This window comes from Rattus norvegicus, chromosome 6 (genome assembly GCF_021556685.1).
Source record: "Rattus norvegicus strain SHRSP/BbbUtx chromosome 6, alternate assembly SHRSP_T2T, whole genome shotgun sequence".
Lineage (NCBI taxonomy): Eukaryota > Metazoa > Chordata > Mammalia > Rodentia > Muridae > Rattus > Rattus norvegicus.
The window spans coordinates 49,323,714-49,348,083 of record NC_141539.1 but is presented as its reverse complement, the minus strand read 5'-3'; the positions used below and the strand labels follow the sequence as shown (position 1 = coordinate 49,348,083).

The 24,370-nt window shown below is 45.2% G+C and overlaps 1 protein-coding gene across 7 annotated transcripts; it reads right to left on the bottom strand.

The window, feature by feature from the left end:
* Positions 1 to 3,839: 3,839 nt before the first annotated feature.
* Positions 3,840 to 15,220, bottom strand: Cmpk2 (cytidine/uridine monophosphate kinase 2). 7 transcript variants are annotated; one of them, XR_015621879.1, is made up of 7 exons: positions 15,164 to 15,198; positions 13,983 to 14,724; positions 12,134 to 12,248; positions 9,494 to 9,695; positions 6,852 to 7,085; positions 5,187 to 5,675; positions 3,840 to 5,083 (listed from the first exon to the last, which is right to left on the bottom strand). XR_015621879.1 is itself a non-coding variant. In XM_087553182.1 (6 exons), exons 2-6 carry the CDS (start codon positions 14,655 to 14,657, stop codon positions 5,558 to 5,560), a joined length of 1,344 nt encoding a protein of 447 aa, XP_087409308.1. In that variant the 5' UTR covers positions 14,658 to 14,724; positions 15,164 to 15,220; the 3' UTR covers positions 3,840 to 5,557.
* Positions 15,221 to 24,370: the final 9,150 nt, after the last annotated feature.

Here is a 24,370-nt window from a genome sequence, read left to right as displayed (position 1 = left end):
GGCTTTGTTAAATTCCTTATATTATTCAGATTTAATAATCTTTTTTACTTTAAGCATCTGGACTCTTCCTTTTACTTAGTTGTTCAGCTAATAACCCAATCCATCAGTGGCCCACTATTCTACATAGTGAAATTTTCACTGTATAACATCCACTCAGTCACTCAGTAATATCTACCCAGCCCCTATACTGTAAGTCAATTCAATAAATAGTCTATAGGCACACACACACACACACACACACACACACACACACACACACACACACACACACCACATACACACATATACTTATTGGTTCTGTTTTTCTGAAGAACCCTACTTAACGCATATGGGAGAACCTGATTTTGTACATGGCACTTTAACTAAATTTCAAGCTAAAGCACAAACTTCACATGGTCTCCATACATACAGTCCAGCTAAGGGCAAGACTTAACTTCTGCAGGATATCCATCTCTTATACTTGCACATATAATAAGCTTGCCCCCATTCCATCTTCATTCACAGTATAAAGCTATCCTAAATTCCCAGCTGCTCCTGTTCATACAAGGTCATCTTGGAGTTGCTCTCCACGACTTGCCTGCTTTGTCTTTAACTATCTACATCCATGTTCTTCTGTTGTAGGCTGGGTGATTTTGGACTGTATCCTAGATTTGGGGAACATTGTGTTGCAGATATTCTGGATTCTCCTTAAGGTTTTAATGGCAATAGAAATTTTGTTATTGTTGTTTTAGCAGCTAAGTAATTTCGTTGATCCTAAAAGTTCAGTGTAATTATCTTGCCACTAGCCAGAATACATGCATGGACTTCATGTATGGTTTGTAGATTAGCTTGAAATTTAGTTAAAGTACATTTATAAAATCAGGGTTTCACATATGTATTCATCAGAATTCTCCAGAAAAACAGTATCAATAGAATATATATATTTATATAGTTATATAGTTATATATGTATATATATAGTGTGTGTGTGTATGTGTGTGTGTATGTGTGTGTGTGTGTGTAAAATATTTATTGGATTGACTTACACAATAAGAGCTGGGTAGTTCAACAGTGGCCATGTGCATGCTGAAGGACTGAGAGCCTGGTGGCAGCCAAAAGGCCACATGTCTCAGGAATCCCAGTTTGCTGATGAAGACCCCAAGATTCCACAGCGAGTTACTTGTATTTAGTGCACATTGGAAGGCTGAAGAAGCTTCTGTCTGACACTAGCTGAGGACTACAATGGCAGAGTTAGAAGTACTCACTCATGAAGGAGTAAAGGCAGTCAGGCAACGTGGCCTTTTCCTTGGACCTCTGCATATGGGCCACCTGTAGAAAGGTTCTGCCCAGGCTGAGAACGGCCTTCTCCCCTCACTGGAACCTTGCTGAAAGTGCCTTTATATGCACACTTGGAGAGATATCTCCTAGGTCTTCCAAGTCTTAACCCAGTTCATAAGCCCATTTAACCAATACACAGGTGGCTTTTTGCTATCTTTTACAACACTGCCCCCTTACGTTCTAGTAGGATCAGCCCATACTTAAATGTCTATGGGTTTTCTACTGGATCCAAGTAAACAAATGAGGCAGATATTGGCATGCCAGTCAAATAAAAGCCAGGGGCACTCAAGTTTACCCCACATTTCTTCCATGTACATTTTAGAATCTCCCTCTTGCACAGAATTTCATTGTTTTCTCCAGAGCATTCACTTGCTATTCAACCATTATAGATGATTTGAGAAGGCATGCTTGCTGAAAACTAAGACTGTTTTTGTTTGTTTTTTTGTTTTTTTTGTAAATTGCATTGAGACATTATAGAATCCAGAATAGATGGAAAACATATGATGTAAAGAAAGAAAGTAACAAATCATTTTGGACCAGAAGCATGTTTACATTTTGCCTTTCTTGTTTCCATATAAGAGATTGTGAAAGATTGAGGAAATCAATGTGGTATCAGGGACGAAAAATAAATGTCAGTGTAATACCGGCATACATCAAGAGACCACACTGGGAAGAGACGAACATGTATTTTGGACTCTTCTGAGCACCATCCCCTAATCTACAGTGTAAAATGGCATGATAAAGGTCAGTTTGAGAACCATCCAGCTCTCAAAGCTAAGATTAGTCATCCATTCTATTGGGCAGGCTGCCTCTTCCATCAACTCTCTTCTCAAGTGCCTAGTGCATGTCAAATAGCATGTTGTGATATATTTACTTTATGAACTATAAAGTTTGAAACAACTGAGAGGTCAGATATACAAACTCACTACAGAGTAAATGGATGCATTTTCAGTATATGCTCAAAACAAAGACAATTTGCTGTGTGATAAAGAAAATGTGTGTGTGTGTGTGTGTGTGTGTGAGAGAGAGAGAGAGAGAGAGAGAGAGAGAGAGAGAGAGAGAGAGAGAGAGAGAGAGAACTTTACATTGGTATCCCTTAGAACTCAAAGGTAAACAGTCCTGGCAGGTAAATGAACTTTGTCACCTCACCTCTAACTTCCCTCTCTCAAGCCAAAGCTTCTCTTCCTGTTCTAATTGTCCTCTGACCAACAGAAGACAGAAGCACTACAGACCCATGCATGACTCTGTACAAACAACAGTCCTGGAGTGGTATTATCAGTAACTTGTGTTCACACCTTACCAGTCAGACCACCTTCTAAAGCTCACATAGCTGCAAGGGTTTCAAGATAATGCAGTTGTGTCTAGGAGACTGTGCATCCATTTAAGACTGTTAACTGGGGCCTTAGTTACTTTTCCCATTGTTGAGACAAAATACTTGACAAGGGCAGTTTAACAAAGAAAAGACTCATCTCAGATCATAGTTGAAGATGTATGGTTCATCTTGATGGGAAGGCATAGGAGGAGAGTGAGGTCATACTGCATCTGCGGTCAGAAAGTAGAGGCCAATGAGTGCTAGTACTTAGCTCATTTTCTCCATTTCAGCCAGCCCAGGATCCCATTTGAAGAAATAATGCCGCCATTGTTTTGTTTTGTTTTGTTTTGTTTGTTCTTTTTTTTTTTTCCGGAGCTGGGGACCGAACCCAGGGCCTTGCGCTTCCTAGGCAAGCCCTCTACCACTGAACTAAATCCCCAACCCCCAATGCCGCCATTGTTAACAGTGGATCTTCTTGCCTCAAATACCTCCCCTAAAGAAATGACCAGAGATCTGTATCCTGGGTGATTCTAGACCCTGTCAAGTTGACAATCAGTATTGGCTAGCCCAGTAGGAAAGTGGGTGCACATGAATGTGGGGGAGCAAACCTTAGGTCCATGAAACAAACCCATGAGCATAACTCCCATCTATTTTGGGACCTTTTCATTCAGCACACTTACACCTATCCTGCTCCCCTCTGGAGATCTTCTTCTGGCTACTACCCAAATGCACCAGAACAGAAGGATTTGATACTGCTCATGCTCCTTCTACCACATCCAGCCAGCTAGGCACATCTAAGTGCATGAGAAACTCAGCCCTGGGCTCTGTAGTCTTAGCAACCGTGTGCTATGCTGAACTGCCCTTATTAAGAATGAAAGGAGTCACGGAATAAGAATGCTGCTCACCTTATGACGAGCAGAGCTATGCCCTTTGGTATTAATAGGAGCCCCTAAGTTATCAAATGTAAATCACCTACCTATCAGTGGTACAGAGAATGGATCTTAAAACTCATTTTGATATTCATAGTGTGAAGATAATGGTTGAAACAAATTCCCCCTCATCAAAGCCCACTGACCACCAAGTCCACTCAGGCCCCAAACTCGCACCCTTACATAAACTCTCACTTACATAAGAACCTTTGACTATGGAAAGATGAACTTGTAGGGAGATATGCGGACAAGTGTGCCACTCAGCCATGATGACAAACTGGGTTAGGAAAGTCAGAGCAAGTTTATTCACGGGCAGGTTTCATGAAGAGAGCGCTAAGACTTCCTTCTCAGCTTCTGGTGCAATCATCTCAGAGAGGCTTGAATAAAACCCTCTGTGGAAGTAGCTACCATGTCGCACAGAGCCCTAGTGTTAATCAGCTTTAAAAATACGTTCTACAGAAGCCAACAAGAAATTTAAATACATAGACACATTTTTATAAGTTATACATAGTCATAAAAGAGAAAAATATTGAGGAGTTAATATTAAATTTTAAATCTTATTATAGTTTAAGATTAGGGTAAACCTTATAAGGCTTTCATGGAATTTCATATAATTATTTGGGGATGGATTCTTAAGAAATGGGACTTAGCATCAGAATGATGTAGGGAGACATCCACACTGGAACTGGAATGTTAAATAATAATCTGGTCCAGCCACCTACTTATGACCAAAAAATGACTTAATTTCTTTTATTGTTTGTTTTTGTTTGCATTTTTGTTCTTATGGTACTGGGAATGGACGCCAGAGCGTGAACCCAGGGCCATCAACTGCCTCTTTTCAGAGACAAAGTATAGTGAGACTTTATCTACTATGGAGTTGCACCCCCAATCCTCTTTACAGTTTTTATCTTGGGACAAGGTCTCACTACACTACCCAGGCTAATTCTGAACTTACACCTAGCACTTTCAATTTTCCATTCTCAGCCTCCCAAGTAAATATTTCTGGGAGCACATTACTGCACCCTTTCAGCTCAAACTGTTGATGTTACCAATGTTAAATGACTAAGCCAAGGCTACAGAGCCACCAGGCTTCTCTTCCACAGCTCTATTCTCTATCTAAAGAGCCCTCGAAGCTGACTTCACACGCAATCAGAAGACATTCAAAGTGCATGATAATTTACTATGAAGTCTCGTTCCAGAATCCACGGTGCTTATTAAGATAAATTAAATTTGTGTAATGAAAACACTGAGCAAATGCTTCATTTAGCTCCTTGGCCTCAGTTTGTGTGTGTGACTCACACACAGCTCCTACACTGAGGAAACACATGATGTAAACATCAATATAAACAAATTGGTGTGTTGGGTAAGTGCAACGCATCCAGATCAGTGCAGACTGCTCATTACACTCTGAATGAGATTTCAGAGTCGAGACGAGGAATACAGACAAGCAGACGAGAACAAGAGGGGCTTGGAGCTCTTGCAGTTCAGGGGCACACATCTATTCAATTCTGAGGTGCTCATTCAGGCTGTCCAAGGGGTTCCCTGATCCTCTGAAATAAGGTCAATGGCTTCTTTGCAAGTGTCTCCACCCATGAATAGCTCCAAGGGAATGTCCTTAGACAGCCAGGCTCTGTGACATTTTTTAGTTACAGGGTTTGGGGTAAAAACCAATGAGGCAAGCTCATCAGTGTGGGCTAAAGCTGACATCCTTAGCTTCCAGCTTCAGGAAGACCTCCAGCAGGCTCACCCCTGGATCAGAAAGTCAAGGTGTTAAAATACATCCCAAGAAGATGGTACAGGGCCAGACAGAAATGAATCAGCAGCTTTGGCTGGCTCGGTCAGTCAGAAGAAAAGCAAACTGCACAGTCTCCAGGTTTTTTTTCTACTAGGTTTGCTCATACGACCTAAATCTAAGAAACCTGAATGACAAGTGCTGGGTTTTGGTGCATCACACAGCTTCTCTTCCGGTATAATGAGGAACCCAGCCATAGCAACTGCAATTAATGACCAGCCCTCTGGATCAGCTGTAAAACTGTCTGCAGCACTGTCTCTCTGGACGGGCTGGCATCGACCAGACGGCAGCTTGGGTTCTCCATACGCTGGTACGTGGCTTCCACCCTGGAGGCAAAGATATAGGGGAGAAGTCAGTCTTCACTCCCACCCAGCTCATCCTGAAAGAGCACATTTCTTACCTTGTTACTGAAGCTTAGAACAAAGCCCCATCTAACCCACCTTGGAGGCCAGCACCGCCCCTAAAGAGATGCAGTGGGGTTTGTTCAATGAAGGATGATGTCCACGGTGATGCTTAATAACTGACAGCCTACTACCTGCCAATCATGTATCCTAGTCCTTTCTTCTCTGTTTATACTCAGATTAATTCTCATGGCAGAGAAGGCAACTGAGGCCCATTTATCCCCAATGATCACCCTAGAGTCCCATGCACAGATGCCATGAGTCTCTGAAGAGACTTTGAACTTCAGACTTTTAAACAGTGTTGAGACTGGGAAAGACTATGTGGACTTTTGAAGTTAGACTAAATGCATTTTTGCATTATGATATGGCCGTGAGACTATGGGGGCCAGAAAGTGAAATGTGGTGGTTTGAATAAGAAGGGCCCCCCATAGGCTCACATATTTGAGTGCTTAGTCACCAGGGAGTGACACTGCTTACAAGGATTAGGAGGCGTGGCCCTGTTGGAGGAGGTGTGTCATTTGGGTTGGGCTTGGAGAAACTGAAACTCAAGCCAAGCCCAGGGTCTCCTTCTTCCTGCTGCCTGCCTATGGATCTGGAAAAGGATCTCAGTTCCTTTTCTAGCCCCATGTCTACCTGCATGCCACCATGCATCCTGCCATGACAATAATGTACTAAACCTCTCCACTGTAAGCCAGTCCCAGTTGAATGCTTTCCTTTATGAGAGTTGCCATGGTCACGGCATTTCTTCACAGCAGCAGAACACTGACTAAGACAGATGCGGAAGGTCAAACCCAAGTTCTCTTGCTTGTGCAGCAAGCACATGCCTGACTGAGTCCATCCCTAACCCTGAAACTATGGGTCTCAATCAAGGTCCCACCATTGCTGGCACAGAAACCCCACTTCTATCAAGTGGCGAGGCAATAGTCAGATGATAACAAGTACAGTGACAGGGACTAGAATGGCTTAGAGGACATTGCCTCTTGCACTTGAAGCATAGGAACTGTGCACTGTGCCCTTCACTCACATCCTAAAGCAGTCCCCATCTTGTCTTCGGGGACTGCAAGGCCTTCTACTACCCACATCGCCCTCAGGTAAACTTACTTCTGACGAAACACGCTGTTGACCTCGAGTTCAGCCTCTTCTTTAGTCTTCTCCTGGCCCCGACCCTGCAGTCTCCGCACTCTCTCCTCAGAATTCACAGTAAGCAGCAGGACCAGGTCAGGCTTCAGCAGGTCTCTTGGCCACTGGTACACAGGGTGGTGGGCAGGGGGTAGGTACTGTAGGCCTCCACTCACCTCAGTGGCTATGGCATAGGTGGCTGTGCTATGCCAGTACCTGAGAAACAAGGCAGCGATGAGGTCTCATCTTTGGAAGAAGTTAACGTACCATTTGAGGATGATGGTCCAGCCAGGCTGGCTCTGCTGAGGGCTTCTCAGCAAAAATGGAATATACTTGGATCTTTTTGTTTTTAATGTAGAAAACACAAAAATCAGAGTCAACAACAGTAGTAACAGGTGGACTAGTCATGAAATCATATATTCAATTAAAACCACCATATACCATAAAAACAGGTGTTAAATCCTTCTAGCCTTCTGTACTCTAATGTCTAGGGATGACAGACCTGCTCATCAGTGCCTTTTTATTTAATGCTATATCCCAAGTTGTGAAATATGACAGGCCTGAGAAGTTCCCATGCTGTGCCAAATTCAAATTGCCCATGGAATCCATGTTGAAGGAATAGAGGCTATAAGACCCTCTTCATCACTTCACAAACATCTACTTGTCTGATTTTGCAGTGGTAATTAAGCAGAGAGGAGACCAATCTAGGCAGCCCCCAGAAAAGACAGCCATGGTCATAAACAGAAAAAACTCCAGCACACTATTTCTAGGGTCCCATCAGCTTTCTACCACCTACAGAAAAGGGTTCTGACTCCTTGGGAGGTGTGGGCCTACCTCCCAGCTTGGACCACATACCATCTTCACACCTTATCTCTAAGCAAGGATGATACCCTCAAATAGAAAAGTCCCTTCTCTGACTTCATAGTCCTACTCCATGAAGGCCCCATATAGAAGCTATGTTCCTCCTTCAGCTCCCCATACCCAGGAGGAGACTCTACTAAGGAACTGCTCGCTGGGATCCACAGCTATTGCTTCAGGTGTGAGATCCTGTCTCCCCCAGGGAGCTTGCATTCCTTGAGTGTTTCTTAGTTACATCTGTATTCTCAAACCTGAAAACTACAAAACCAGTACATAGTCAGTATGCCATAAGTGAGTGTTCCTCGTGTCTGTTAATGAATGGCATTTATTACTAAGCAATAATTAGTAATTAATTAATTGACGCATGCATACATATATCAGTGGATGATGTCAACTATCAGAAATAAGTAAATGTATGATATTATTAGAACAGGGGCTCAACTCTATGTGTCCCAACAAGTCTAGTCCAAGTGCTGTCACCAAAACCAATGGTAAACAGCAGGAAAGGGCTTCTTCTCACTATAGTCAAACCAGGAAGACAGGAGGACCTGCATTCTTAGCTTGGTCCTTGGGGAATTGACATGAGTGTCAATATTAAGTAGGGAAAAGGTAAATGCTGAGATAAAAGATCCATAGCTAGTCAGTCTTGGTCTAGATATGGCCTGGTTGACCATAAACTTGGGATCAGTCAGGAGGCATGTGGTTTCTATGAGATATTGCTATTGCCTAGTGGCAGACTCCACCCATGCTGGCAGATACTCATCTGTGACACAGACATAATGTCCTAGAATCAAAGGTAACCACCGTTGGGAATGAATTGGAGCAAAGGGGAAGGAGGTGCCAAGTATTATATATACACAACTTTAAGTTACCCATCAGGATTTAGTGAGCATTGTGGGGCCTCTGTGGACCCAAACAGAAAGTGATGTTAGTGAAAACATTCCCCAGGCTTTGGCTGCAATCAGACTCTTTATCCTAATATAAAGTGAATACATGTAAAGCTTCATATCGGACGTCACAGGAGGATAACCTACATCACGGACGTCTCATAGGAACTTAAGTTCTCAAGGGAAATAAAGTCGTTCCTAGGTTTGAAGACTTTCCAAGGCTGACTAACAGTTTAGGCTGGGTGATCATAGCAAATCCTATTATTCTCTACATCTTTGAGTTGCCATTTTCAATCCTGAACTTTCAATAGTTTTAGATCTTCTCAGAAAGGTGAAGGACCCAGTGGGGTGTCACAGGATCGGCTCACTGCACTTGCCTAGAGGTTGTTGTTAATTATGTTAGTAGGAAGAATAATGTCCGTAAGTCATGATCTAACTTTTTTAATATTTTTTTATTTATTTATTTATTTATTTATTTATTTATTTATTTAATGTATATGAGTACACCGTCACTCTCTTCAGACACACCAGAAGAAGGCATTGGATCCTTTTACAGATGGTCGTGAGTCACCATGTGTTTGCTGGGATTTGAACTCAGGACCTCTGGAAGAGCAGTCAGTGCTCTTAACCACTGAGCCACCTCTCTAGCCCAAGACCCACACAGTTAAGATCCACGTCCCTTATTAGTAAACTGCAGAAACTGATTCTAACCTATCCAAGGCACTATCCCAGGTGTAAGTATGATGTCGATAGTTAATAACTCATAGATAGTATTCATCTTGAAATAATAATACATGTTGACAATTCAGCACCTGAATATATTTGTGCAGAAGGAAGAGAATGACTCACATTTTAGAGAAAAAGCATCTTGCTACCCACCTGTCTACGATAACAGGAAACTTGGCTGACTGTTTAGCTATTTCAGAAGCCACGAGATAATTGCCCAAAGAGTAAAATGCTCTCCGAATGATAGTAGGCTCATCATCAAAGAGCTTCCTCCACTGGCTGATGCAGGGGGGTGGAGACTGTAAGAGGACAGCTTGGAGAGACTCTGACACGGACTGCGTCAGTGTGGTCTTACCTATGGGACATAAACAAAGCAGAAAACTAGCCGAAGCCACCATGGCACTCTCGGAGGTTAACATTAACCTATTAACCAAGGAAGAGAAAAGGTCTTTAACCTGCAATGTCCTGGGTTGGATAAGAAAGCAGGCTGAATAAGTCTTGAGGAGAAAGCCTATAACCGGCATGCCTTCAATGGCCTCTGCTTGGGTTCCTACTTCCAGGTTGCTATTTGTGCTCTGCCCTGACTTCCCTTCATGATGGGCTGCAAAGCTGTCAGATGGAATAAACCCTTTCCTCCCCGAGTTGCTTTTGGTCATGGTGTTTATAAAACAACAGACACCTAACTAAGACACTTTCCTTTTTCTACCTCACTCTGGGCCCTTTCAGATTCTGCGTCTGCTTCTGCTCACTCCTCTCTAGATCCATCTGCTCCAGCCTGTAGTCCTTCAGTCTGGCTTCTCTCTACCTGCTCCAGGCCCAGTTCTGCTCAACTCCCCTTAAAGACCACTCTGCTCTCCCAGCGCTGCCCCCGTCACTCTTGCTACTCCGCACTTGACATTTGGCTTGGCGTTTGGAGCTCCTGGATCTCCCTTCTTTAGGGTATATTAAGGTATATTTTTGATCTGCTCTTTGCATAGCCCTGGATGTCCCAGCCACTGCCTAGAGCACAGAGCTACAATGATAAGGCATAATCTACCCTAGACAGATGCTGTTTGAGGACCTCCCTGAGCTCCAACTGTTTACACTTATAGCCTTTCCCCTCTCTCGTATTTAATGCTAAAGATAGCAAGGCTTCCTCTCCGACTGTTCATTTACTGTTCCTCTGGGCTGTTCGGGCAGATCCCAACAGTGATGACCATTTTGCTGTGTGTGCTATGACAGTCAGCATATACCATGTTCTGAATGGCCAGTTCCACAGAAGAGTATTCAATGAGTCACTGAGCAGTAGAGAAGGTAATAAAGCCTCCTTGGTGGGCCATCCTGAGGATACAGCAGCCATCGCTTTCTCCTCTCCCTGTTACCACTTTCTGAACTTCACATGTGTATGCACAAGGGTGTGAGGTTCAAGGTTTGTGTTCTCCGTTGGTCTCACAGAATCTGAATTATCTCTAAGTATGAAAATCAGTTATCAAAAGTAAATAAATACCCGCTGGCAAATGGATAGCTGGTGTTAGCATTCTAGCTGTGTTAGCATTCTAGCTGTGGCTGAAAACAACCTGCATTAGGCCTCCACTCAGTGGTGAGAGCTAGCTGAATGCCATGCACGCTGCTTCTCCCACCGCGTGATGTGCAGTCAAAGCCAGGACAGTGAATGACAGACATCCTCCGCCCCCTCCCCCTGTGACCCAAGACATGCCCACAAGGAATGGACCTTTGAAATTATTATAGATAACAGTCTGGGGCCAGGGATGTGGATCTGTGGTAAAGCACTTACTTAGCAGGTGTGAAATCCCTAGAGTTAAACACTGGTACTGCAGCCCTCGTTCGTGTTCTGTTGCTGTGACTGCAACTGACCAAATCTATCATCAGGAAGAAACGAGTGTGCTTCATCTTACAATTCCCAGGTCTCACTCCACCACTGAGGGAAGGCAGGGTAGTAATCCAAGGCAGTAGCCTAGCGGGCAGGAACTAAAGCAGAGATAATGGGGGGATGCTACTCACTGGCTTACTCCTCCTCCTGGATTGCTTACCGTGCTTTCTATATAGCTCAGGACCCTCTGCCCTGGGTGTCACCACCAACAGTGGGCTGGACCCTGCCACATCAATCATCAATCAAGAAAAAAAATGTTTCCATCGACTTTCCTACAGGCCAATCTGATGAAGGCATTTTCTCATTTGAAGTCTCCTCTTCAGAGATGACTCTAATTTGTGTCAAGTTGACACAAAAAAAAACAAACAAACAAACAAAAACACCCGAATTGATGCAACTACCAAAACAAAACAAAAATAAGCCAGTAGTCTGCATCCATCCAAGTGACCCAGGAAAAGTCGGAAGCATTCCTCACCTTCAGCTTCCCCTGGGTTTGAATGTTCTGGTTACAATGTTAATGTATCTCCATGCTCTGACCCCTCTTGAACAGCTCAGGAAGCTTCCATTGCCTTCTTTCCCCAATTTTCTCTAAGAAGAAGCCTCTCCATGGCCTATGGCTCCTGAACATAAACTGTTTGGTAAAGTACTGCCCCTCACCCAGCCAATGCTTCCCCCTCCTGGTCCACATGACCTAATCTGCTCTTAGATCTAATCTTGGTTCTTAGAATTCAGCTTGGATATGCCCTTCAGTGTCCTCTGGAGACAGCAGCAGCAGAGCAGGAAATCTCCATTAACTCCTTCCTGTGTCCCAGTGTCAGCCTAGCACAGAGACTCACAGTATGGCATTTGCTATTGCAAGAATGGCCTCCCACAACCACTCGGTCCATGGCATGGATAAAGAGGACAAAGCAGAATTTGCTTACCAGTGGCATCCAGTCCTTCAATGGCAATGACCTGGAACTTCCCTTTCTGGATCTCCCTTGGGCACTGGTCAACTAGGTCAAGCACTTCCCGGGCTTCTGGAATAAAAGATGTGCACTGTAGGGGAAAAAAAAAAATCTGTGCATGAGCAAAGAAGTACTGGGGCTTCAGAGAACCTGTATCTGCCAGACACCACTTCCCAATGCCAATGAGGAATGTAATGAGGCCTATTACAAGTTGAACATAATACCTAGAACATGGGACCCTAGTTTTTAGAAGCTGAGACAGGCTCGAAAATTAAAAGGCTGCAATTGTCTGGGTTACACAGCCTCAATCCTTCACTGGCCAGCTTACCCTATAAGGACAGCTAGACATGTAATTCTAACCACAGCCACAATGAAACTACAGGTCTTGCTGGGAACAGGAGGCCTGAGGAACTAGAAGCACCCTGTTGACAAGTGTATCTGCACCCCACCACCACCACCAAACACCCACATGCTCCTAATGGTCCAGAAGGCTGAGAAAAGTGCTCGAAGCTACAGCAGCAGGATCTGTTTAGAATCTGAAGCTCCTCACTGTTCATCACCACATCCAATGCCTGGAAGACCTTCACCTGAGGTCCACTTTCATTTACTGGTTTGCTCACTGTGGGCAAGGCTCACTCCAAAGAGCTTTGTATTTGACTGGTCAATCTATGTGATTGCTTCTGCTATTTCCACCTTACGGATTGTCTTAGTCAGGGTTTCTATTCCTGCACAAACATCATGACCAAGAAGCACTTGAGGAGGAAAGGGTTTATTCAGCTTACACTTCCACATTGCTACTCGTCACAGAAAAAAAAAAAATCAGGACTAGGAAGTCAGGACTGGAACTCAAGCAAGTCAGGAAGCAAGAGCTGATGCAGAGGCCATGGAGGGATGTTACTTACTGGCTTGCTTCCCCTGACTTGCTCAGCTTGCTTTCTTATAGAACCTAAGACCACCAGCCCAGGGACGACACCACCCCCAATGGGCTGGGTTCACTAACTGAGAAAATGCCTTGCAGCTGGGTCTCTGAAGGCATTTCCTCAGCTGAGGCTCCTTTCTCTGTGATAACTCCAGCTTGTGTCAAGTTGACAAGCAAAACCAGCCAGTACGTGGATTAAGGAAACTGAGGTGGAGAAACGAGCCATTAAGTGTGTGACGCCAGACATCCGATCATATGACCGGCTGACCACGGACTTTTTGCCACCCTCTGGCCCTATCCCACCCCTTGTAATACAGTGTTAACTACATAAACCAGCAGGCTCCAGGCACTGCTTGGGTATAACCCAACCTTAGGCTTTTCCCTGGAGACTGTTAGAAATCCCTGGTCCTCCACCATAGGAACATTTACAGATGACAGATATGTGTGTGCTGGGGACTTGGAGGCATAAAAGCAAAAAAATGCTTGAGCAGTTGAGGGGCCGTCTATGGCCCACAAACCAGTTGAATAATCACAGCCTCTTACACTCTCTGGTGTACATAGCATCTCCTGCACCGCAAGAAACCAGATTGGTAGCAAATGCCCAGCAAATTATCCCTTTATCTGGCTGACTTTCTTCTGATTTCCAGGGGACTCTTTACTCCCCCTGTAGGCCTTTGAGAATATATTAACAGCCAGGTGTTGGATGCACAGGTCACTAAGTTGACCTAGAAACCTGCACACAAAATATTGAAGGCAACACCAGTGTCTAACACAGAGTCTACCGGTTTTGTCTACATCACCTGGCTGGTGAACCAGAATAAACAAACCAGGCGGAAAGCACTTGATTGGTCAACCAAAATGCAGGGTCTCCAGCTCCACCCAGCGCCGAAGGGAAGGAACTCTTACCTCCTCCAAGACAGCCCGTGCAGCGTCCCGGTCTTGAAACACCGCAGAGTTGAGCAGATCAGGCAGCAGTGGGTGCAGATGGGGCTCCGGTGCCGGCAGGACGCATGCGCAGTCCACCTGCACCTGTCTGTCTCCCTGCAACTCCCACAGACGCTGCCACAGCAATCCCTGGGAATCGGCCTGGAACTCCGCCAAGTGCAGCCGTGTCGCCTCCTGGCATGAGCCCAGAAGCTGCAGCAAGTCTTGCCGGGTGTCCGGGTGGTCGCTGGGGTCGCGCAGCAGGAAGCCATGCTGGGCTTCGCTGGCCTGATCGCCTGGACCATATCCCAGCAGTTTGCTCAGCTCGCACCTCTGCAAAGGACCCTGGCGCAGCTGCAGCTGCAGGCGCTGGTACACCCGGGCCGCCTGTACCCGGGGCCCACAGCCTTCGCCTGGAACCAATGGCACACACAGCGCGTAGCTGCGCCCTGGGGGCCCGAGCAGCTCCGTAAGGCGAGCATCCCGGTGGCCCGCCGCGTCCCCCAGGACGAAGTGAGTCAGGGAGCAATCGGGCAGCTCTACAGTGAAGCGCCGCGGCCGAGCCATGGTCCCCGTGCAGGCCCGGTGTCGCGCGCACAGCCTCCGCGACAGTCGCCCAAGCCACAGTGGGGCTCGAGGGCAGCTTATTAGGGCCATGGGTGCCACGGGCCGCCTCCGCCACGCCTCGGAAACGAAACCGCGGTGATTACAGACCCAGGATCCCCTGGAAACGAAAGTGAAGGCAGATGCAGCTGGGACCTCCTGTGTGGCGGAGCTCCTCCGGGGCTAGGGCTTCTCCTCCTCCCACCACAGCCGCGCCTTTAACCGCCAGCGGCGGTTAGGAAATTCTGGCCCTGGGCTCTGGCGTGTTACTAACACCGTGTGGTCCCCGGGCAACGCCTTCTCTTGAGAATTCCAGGCTCCCCTGAGGAATCAGCTTTGTCTGGCTTGGTTCTGTGGTGGCAAGTGCTCCTAGTCCCAGTTTTGAACCCCTAGGCTACTTATTTCTGTTGTATGAGAACTTGGGGAGCTGGAGACTGAGGTGCAAAGAGAACCCAGAGAACAACAACAACAACAGAGAGAGAGAGAGAGAGAGAGAGAGAGAGAGAGAGAGAGAGAGAGAGAGAGAGAGAGAGAGAGAGAGAGAACCCTTCATGACCCACCTGTACAGGCAACTGACCAGCCTCAATGGTAACCTTTTCTCAAATTCTGAAACCTGTTTGGGCAGCTTTTCAACTTTGCAAAGGAGGGAATCCCCCAGGGTGTGTCTAACTCACCTGGAATCCATTTGCAAAATGGTATGTGTGACCAGGTTGTCACATTAAATAATTGCCAATTAAAATTTCCCACATTGATGTCTTTTTTTTAAGTATTTTTCTTCTTTTTATTTATTTATTTTTTTACACTACAGATTTTATTCCCCTCACGGTCCACCCTCCGACTGTTCCACATCCCATACCTCCTCCCCACCCACCCCCTGTCTCCATGAGGATCCCAACCCCCAGGCCTCCACCCCACCAGACCTCTAAAACCCCTGGGACCTCCAGGCTCTTGAGGGTTAGGTGCATCTTCTCTGACTGAACCCAGACCTGGCAGTTCTCTGGTATATGTGTTGGGGGCCTAATATCAGCTGGTGTATGCTACCTGGTGGTCCAGTGTCTAAGAGATCTAAGGGGTCCAGGTTAATTGAGACTGCTGGTCTCCCTACAGGGTCATCACCCTCCTCCTCAGCTTCTTCCGGCTTTTCCCTAATTCACCTCAGGGGTCAGCAGCTTCTGTCCATTGGTTGGGTGTAAATACCTGCATCTGACTCTTTCAGCTGCTTGTTGGGTCTTTCAGAGCGCAGGCATGATAGGTCTCTTTTTGTGAACACTCCATAGCTCCAGTAATAGTGTCAGGCCTTGGGGCCTCCCCTGGATCTGGATTCTCCCATGGGCCTGTCCTTGGACCTCCTTTTCCTCAGGCTCCTCTCCATTTCCATCCCTGCAGTTCTTTCAGACAGGAACAATTATGAGTCAGAGTTTTGACTGTGGAAAGGCAACCCCATCCCTCACTTGACGCCCTGTCTTTCTTCTGGAGGTGGGCTCTACAAGTTCCCTCTCCCCACTGTAGGACATTTCATCTATGGTCCCTCCCTCTGAGTCCTGAGAGTCTCTCACCTCCCAGGTCTCTGGTACATTCTGGAGGGGTCCTGCAACCTCCTGCCTCCTGAGGTTGCTTGTTTGCATTCTTTCTGCTGGCCCTCAGGGCTTCAGCCCACCCCCCATACCAAATCATGTTCCCATCCCCCCCATACCCATCCTGTTTCCCTCTCCTGTCCCTCTCTCCTCCCTCTTGGTTGCTTTCTTCTTCCTCCCAAGTAGAACTGAGGCGTCCTCACTTGGGCCCTTCAGCTTGTTAACCTTTCTGAGTTCTGTGGTCTGTACCTTGGGTATTCTGTACTTTTTTTCTTTGGCTAATGTCCACTTATCAGTGAGTACATACCATGCATGTCCTTTTGGGTCTGAATTACCTCACTCAAGATGATATTGTCTAGTTCCATCCATTTGCCTTCAAAACTCAGGATATCCTCATTCTTAATAGCTGAGTAGTATTCCATGTCTAAATGAACCACATTTTCTGTATCCATTCTTTGGTCCTGGGACATCTAGGTTGTTTCCAGCTTCTGGCTATCACAAAGAAGGCTGCTATGAACATAGTGGAACATGTGCTCCTGTGGCATGGTGGGGCATCTTTTAGGTATATTCCCGAGTGGTATTGCTGGATCTTCAAGTAGATCTATTTCCAATGTTCTGAGGAGCTTCTAGATTGATTTCCAGAGTGGTTGTACCAGTTTAAGATCCCACCGGCAATGGAGGAGTGTTCCTCTTTCTCCACATTCTTGCCAACAGGTGCTGTCACCTCACCTGAGGTTTTGATCTTAGCCATTCTGATTGGTGTAAGGAGGAATCTCAGGGTTGATTTGATTTACATTTCTCTGATCACTGAGGACTTTGAACATTTCTTTAGGTACTTCTCATCCATTCAACATTCCTCTGTTGTGAATTCTCTGTTTAGTGTTTTATACACCTTTTTTTTCCCCACTGGGTTGTTTGGTTTTTTTATGGTGGTTAGCTTTTTGAGTTCTTTGTATATTTTGGATATTAGCCCTCTATTGGACATGGGGTTAGTGAAGATTTTTCCCAATCTGTAGGTTGCTGATTTGTCTTATTGACTATGTCCTTTGCCTTAAAGAAGCTTTCCAGTTTTATGAGGTCCCATTTGATAGCTCTTGATCTTAGAACGTGAGCCATTGGAGTTCTGTTTAGGAAATTTCCCCCTCATTGTACCAATGAGTTCAAGGCTCTTTCCTACTTTCTCTTTAGATTGAGTGTATCTGGTTTTATGTTGAGGTCCTTGATCCACTTGGACTTGAGCTTTGTACAAAGTGATAAATAGGGTACTATTTTCATTTTTCTACATACAAGCGGCCAGTTAGACCAGCACCATTATTGAAGATGATTTCTCTTTTCCATTGTATATCTTTGGCTTCTTTGTCAAAGGTCAAGTGTGCGGTTTTATTTCTGGGTCGCCAATTCTATTCCATTGATCAACCTGTCAGTCTCTACCAATACCATGTAGTTCTTATCACTATTGCTCTGTGGTAGAGCTTGAGGTCAGGGATGATGCTTCATTCCCTCAGCCATTCTTGTCTTGTGTTTTGAAATTTTTGTTTACTTTTCAGTCTGTGTGTGTGTGTGTGTGTGTGTGTGTGTGTCTGTGTGTGTCTGTGTGCATGTGTGCATGTGTGCATTTGTGTGTGTGTGTGTGTGTGTGTGAGTATGTTGGTATGTGTGTGTGTTGGCTATATTTTTGGAGTCTCTAGACCACCTTAACCTCACTGATTCACTGTAAAAATATTATGTGTCTCAATGGTGTTTCCAACCTAAGATTTATTTCCCATACAATGAAGGGGTAAGGCCAGGGTGAGAGGACTGTGTGTTGAGGTGGTAGATCGAGAAGATACACTGCACAACAGACCCCAGAGTGAGCTGTTCAAGGAACACATCACCAACAGTAAACAGCCAGGACCTCTGTGAAATTACTGCCCGGTGTACCTGCCAGAGGCTCAGAGTCTTAGATTTAATTGTTGGAAACACACACACACACACACACACACACACACACACACACACACGGGAAGTGAAGGTAACCCTGCACGGCAATTTGTTTTGTGAAGTGTGCACAGAGACCTAAACCTCCCTGGGTAGCACACCAGGGCAAGAAGTTGCTTACATTTTGTTTCAATGAAGGTAGCAATATATCTTTTCCCCCATTGACTGAAGACCAGCAGATTGGCTAACTTTTTAAGAAATTGGGGCAAAGGAAATGAAGAAAAGGGGGAAGAGATCAGCCTCTCCTGGCCCATCAAGTTCCAGGAATGCAGCGGGTGGGATTTTCATTCTTTTAAAGTTGCATGAAACAAAAGGATGAAGATGAAACGACTTGAAGTCTCTTGCATAAAACCTTTACAAAATCGAGAGGTTTATAGAATGTTGACCCTTGGTGAGCTTGGATCAAAACAAAACATTTCTCTCATACTGACCCCATTACAATGTGCCCGGCAGGTCCTCATGATTGAATGAGGTAGAGACCAGCTTAGGCCTTTGTGTGAGTGATTGGACACGTACACACACCATCTACAACCACCGATACAGAGATCCATCAGAAGGTCTGATGGTTAAGGCTGGGACAGAAATGCACAGAACCTCTTGGTTCCTATGTGCACAGATAATGAGTCAACACTTGCACTCATGTGGATGGTCATTTCTTTAAAACTGCCTGTATTGGCTTGAATGAGGACACCCCCAGCATTTGAACACGTGGTCCCCAGTTTGAGAGAGCTGCAGCCTTGCTGGAACTAGCATACCATGGCAAGGAGGTTAAGGTTTGAGAGGTCAAGGCCTTCCCTCACTTCAGTTTATTCTCTCTACTTCATGCTGCCCTTTGAAGACGTGAGGACTCAGATTCCCTCTGCTACCAAGTCTGCTGCTTGCTGTCATGCTTTCCAGCCTCGGTGAATCCTTTTCCCCCTGAAATCAAAGTTAAAATAACCCTTCTATGAGTTACCTTGGTCGTGGTGATTTGTCACGGCAACAGAAAGCAATCTAATGTTACAGTTGGTACCCTCGAGGCAATACCCCACCCAGCTAAGCTCCCAGAAAGCAACTTCAAACAACGGCTGCTGCCACTGTGGCTCAGAGGGCAAGGGTCCATAACAGTTTGATAAAAGGGGTTGGGGACTTAGCTCAGTGGCAGAGAGCACTTGCCTAGCAAGCGCAAGGCCCTGGGTTTGGTCCTCAGCTCCGGAAAAAAAGAAAAAAAAAAAAAGAAAGAAAAGAAAACAGTTTGACAAAAGAGCTGGGTAGCGTTATCCACATGCAATGGATTTGGGGACATGACGAATGAAAAAGTGAAGGAATCGTGCAGTTTCAGAGAGCCACTGAAACCAGGCACTGTGTGGGTAGGAAAGTCCTTCATAAAGGCCCTTAGAGGGCGGTGTCCCCAACTGTGAAAGTAGAGTCTGGATGACAGTGGAGACTTCTGGAGTCTCCCACAGTGGAGATGATGTCAGGGCCAAGAGACATCTACAAAACAAACAAGAAAAACAAAAACCACAAAACTTCACAAATTGGGTAGAACCAGCTGAAAAGAAGCATGAAACACAGCTGAGAGGGCAGAGCCATCGAAGCCCCCCGACACTGGATGTGGAATTACAGGGTCTGGCATTTGCTATGATGGATTTAGGTCTTGCTTTGGTCCAGTATTTCCTCTTTATGATCTCATTTCTCCCTTTAGGAATGGCGATGTGTATTCTGTGTCATTATATGTTGAAAATAACTTGTTTTTTCATTTCACAGTAAATTACAATCTGGAGATTGGCTAAGTCTCAGAAGAGACTTTGGACTTTTGAAGGTTAACTAAACGTACTTTGCATTATGATAAGGCTATAAGCCCATTAAGACCAGGGAGTAGAATGTGGTGGTCTGAAAGAGGAATGTCCCCCATAGAGTCAGATGTGTGAAGCCTGGTCCTCACTTGGTGATGCTGTTTGGGATGGCTATGGGTTTAGGTGCTGCAGTCTTGCCAAAGAAAAAATGGTGGTAGGTGGGTGTGACAGTTTGCGTTAGCTCGGCCCAGGGAGTGGCACTCTTAGAAGGTGTGGCCTTGTTGGAGTAGGCGTATTACTGTGGGTGTGGTCCATCAGACCCATTTCCTAGCTGCCTGGAAGTCAGTATTCTCTTAGATACCAGCAGATGAAGATGTAGAACTCTCAGCTCCTCCTGCACCATGCCTGCCTGGATGCTGCCATGTTCCCACCTTGATGACTGGACTGAACCTCTGAACCTGTAAGCCAGCCCCAATAAAATGTTGTCCTTATAAGGATTGCCTTGGGGCTGGAGAGATGGCTCAGTGGTTAAGAGCACTGACTGCTCTTCCAGAGGTCCTGAGTTCAAATCCCAGCAACCACATGGTGGCTCACAACCATCTCTAATGGGATCTGATGCCCTCTTCTGGTGTGTCTGAAGACAGCTACAGTGTACTTATACATAATAAATAAATCTTTAACAAAAAATACTAGAAAAAAAAATAAGGATTGCCTTGGTCATGGTGTCTGTTCACAGCAGTAAAACCCTAACTAAGATAGTGAGCCTCAGGAGTTTAAAACCTTGCCCTATTTGTCTGGTTTGTGTTTGCCTTTGAAGATGTGAGCTCTCAGCTTCCCGTTCCTGCCACCGTGCTTGTGGCCTGCTTCGTGCTTCCCTGTCATCATGGACTCTCCTGTGGGACCACAAGCCAAAATAAACTCTTGGTTCCGAATGCTATTGTGGTCACAGTGTTTTATCACAGCCACAGGAAGCAAATTAGAACATCACCTATCAACTTGTCTTATGGGGAAACCAAAACAGTGCGGTGGTACAATGCTATTCAAACTGGAACCCCTAAATGGCCAGGAAAACAAAAACAAACAAACAAGAACAACAACAAAACCTAAAATGACAGCAACAACAACAAAAACCCTGCACAGTCTCAGTCAAATTTTTGAGTGCCAATTTAGGATTCCTAAGAAAGAGAATCTGGTGGCACTGGCTGATCCAGACTGAACAATTATTCCTGTATCAATTTCCCCGTTTGCAAGGAGATGAGAAGTAGAAGCTGAGAAAATACTTCAAGAGGTGACTTTGGGTGAGTGAGTGGATAAACTAATAGATTGATGAGTAGCAGGCATGTATTCAAAGAAATAATTATCATCTTCGGCCTAAGGAATTTGCTTTCAGTTTCCCAAGGCGAGAAGAGTAGTCATTTCAGTTTCTATTTACAGCATTGGCTCATCCTCAGCACTTCTAGTGCCAGGGCAAAGGAAAAGAGGATGCAATTATTCTAGACACGTGTGTGTGTGTGTGTGTGTGTGTGTGTGTGTGTGTGTGTGTGTGTATAGCAATGTGTATATATGTACATATGTATACATACACATATATGGGTAGATATCTATATATCAATATATTAAAATACTCTATATAAACAAGAAGGGTAAGTTCAAGACATTTAAATGTAACAATTAATATATTATAAAATGAAAAATGGCTCAGGTTTTGAAGTCCCTGCTAGCTATGGTTTCACTAGTCAATTCCATTCTAGGAAATAGAGAAGAAAATAGAAATTAGAGCTGTGAGAACACATGTATATATAGAAAATGAAAAGTGTCCAGGTCCAGCCTCAACACAGGATCTGAGTTCTCAACTGGAAGCAGGGATATCTGGAAGGCTCATAATAAATAAATACAGACTACTTTTTTGCATACAAACTGACACGCAATTTTTCAAGGCTTAAAGTTACTCTCTCTCTCTTTCTCTCTCTCTCTCTCTTTCTCTCTCTCTACACACACACACACACACACACACACACACAAAATCTCACGTACACCTTTCTCTCCACTTGCTCTTTACATGCTCACACATGCTCACACATGCTCACTCACTTGCTCCCTGGCCTTTCTCTTGCCCCAGTCTTTTATTGATACTCCAAAAGCAAATAGAAAAAAAGACATTGTATAATCATTGCCAAATTAAATTCAAAAGAATAACCACATCCCACAAAGAATTAAGAATTACAATTGTTCCCCAGAGTTTCAAGCTTCCCTTATTCCCAGGCCTGTGACCAAAATAATAGTAATTACAAACTTAGCATTATTTAAACTTTAACTTTTGACTTACTATACTTCAGAGATCAGAGCTCTGAGGTCAGCTACTTGCATTTTCCTGTGTAGCTCTAAAGATAAGTGACATGGGCAAAGCTGCCAGGCAGTGGCCAGAAAGAATCAATTTAAACCTTAACTCAGCAGTTCCGCTAGCTTTCTGCTTCTGCGCATTGCACACAATGACTCTCCTAAGAGTCCCAGTGTTGTGACTTAATTTTACTAGTATATAATTTTATGCATTCTATACTTCCTTATCCAGGAACCACTCTAGAATGTTATACAAAACTTATTTCATAACTTCAATAACTTTTTCCTTTCTTGGGGTCCCAATACTGGCTCTAATTCATTTTCTATTAATTCCTTCTAACTTTCTTTGCAAGTCAAACATTAATCTGGAACTACCATTGTGCACTTATTACATTGTTTCCAAGATGAGAACACACGGCAGGCACCTGGGCCATTTAGGACCAGTGCTGTGCTGTGCCCCTATGCCTCAATTTCCAATTGTTTAAGAATCGTTACATCAAGGAACATCTAGTTTCACAGAATTCAACAGAGCAGAAGGAGAAAGAAATAGGAAAGTCAGATGGAATAGAATAATTATGCACACCAAGGCCAACTGAAAAGCAGTCACACACAAATGGAAATCTATACAGCCAGTGTTTAGGGCTAAGATTAGGAGAAATGGGAACAACTCTTTTTTTTCTTTTACGAAGAACTATAGCAGGCTACTGAGATGTCTCCATCCAAGCCTACTGCAGACAGCCTCTTATTTCAGATGGTGGGTCCCCTGGAGGGATATGTTTTCTGCTCCTGAGGGTCCCAGACACCAGGAACCCTTTTTAAACCAGGAGCTGCCACAAGCTTCTGAGGTGTCTCCATCCCAGCCTACTGCTCGCAGTCCCTGTCACGGTATGCTGTCCCCAGCAGAAAAGGACTCTCCACAGAGAGACTATGTCATGTAGTTACATATCAGTCTGTTTACTGGACACTGGAGATCTGTGGGGCTCTGACCTGGGGGCGCAGTCAAGGAGTTGCCCACTCTGAGGGGAAGAATGGAGTCACAGGGAGCAGCAGGAAGGGGAAGTGCAATCACAGCTGTTGAGCAGGCAAGTGGGGGAGGGGGCCTAGCCAGCTAGGTGAGGTGGCTAGAAACCAGCAGCAGGAAGTGACCCTGGTGTGCCCAGGCAGCTTCCAGCAGTGAAGGAGAGAACTCTTCCCAAGAGTGTGACAGCTCTCAGACGACAAAAGCTCCCAGAAGATCTTTGGTGAAACAGGTCCCATATCTTTATTTCTTCTGGATAGGGTCATGTTTTGGAGGCCTGAAAACAGATGCTTTCTATTGGCTTGGTCTGAGATGTTAGGGATGCCTCATCTACAATGGGGAGGGGTTTGGAGCTCTGTGACTGATGGCCATGATTCATTCCATGGGATGCTGAGGTCAAATGTCAGGGGCTTGTCGTGAGCAGTGAAGCACCTGTAGGCCTCTGATATGAGGTGCTGGGTGTTCTGAACCTGCTCAACCTGACCACGTTTCCTGACACGATCCAAAGTCCCACAATTACATACTAATAAATTCGGGTGTCACACTATAAGTAAAGAGGCCAGAATATAAGAGTCAACGGAAAGACATTCATGAAGAGTGCTGGTGATAGAATCCAATCCCCAGGTCAAGTGCAACAAAGGGATGGAGTGCCTGTACCAAGGAGAGGGGCGTGTCGTCTAGGTGACTCTAAGTCAGGCCCAGCTGGTACAAACCCTGAGCATCACAGTGCTGTGCTTCCATGGCTGGTGCACTCTCTGAGTGACGATTCAGTGAAGATTTCCTAAAGACTCTGATGTTTGCGAGTCAATAAACATTGACCAGAGGAACTTTATAACCCCTGCTAGAGCACTGTCCTCACCAGAGGTGGTGGAGCACGTTAGGAATGCACAAGGACTCTGGGGTAAAATCCCTGGATTAGTAAAAATGCTGGTGGCCATGGCTGTTGTCCCAACCTGTTTGAATTGTTTTCAGTATGAGACTCCAAAGAAGAGAGAAAACAGGGGCCTCCCTGATGTCACTCATGACCCACACCTACCTTCAGCAGTCTTTAGAAGATCCCCTCTTCCAACTTGACTTTGACAAGCC

Bases quoted from the DNA above. Each gene is read 5' to 3' on its own strand.
- Cmpk2 (XM_087553182.1), bottom strand. From the start codon at position 14,657: ATGGCCCTAATAAGCTGCCCTCGAGCCCCACTGTGGCTTGGGCGACTG. The intron at 12,249-13,982 runs GTAAGAGTTCCT...TTTCCCCTACAG, and splicing joins CACGGGCTGTCTTGGAGGAG to TGCACATCTTTTATTCCAGA. The intron at 5,676-6,851 runs GTAAGTTTACCT...CTTTGCCTCCAG, and splicing joins AACAGCGTGTTTCGTCAGAA to GGTGGAAGCCACGTACCAGC.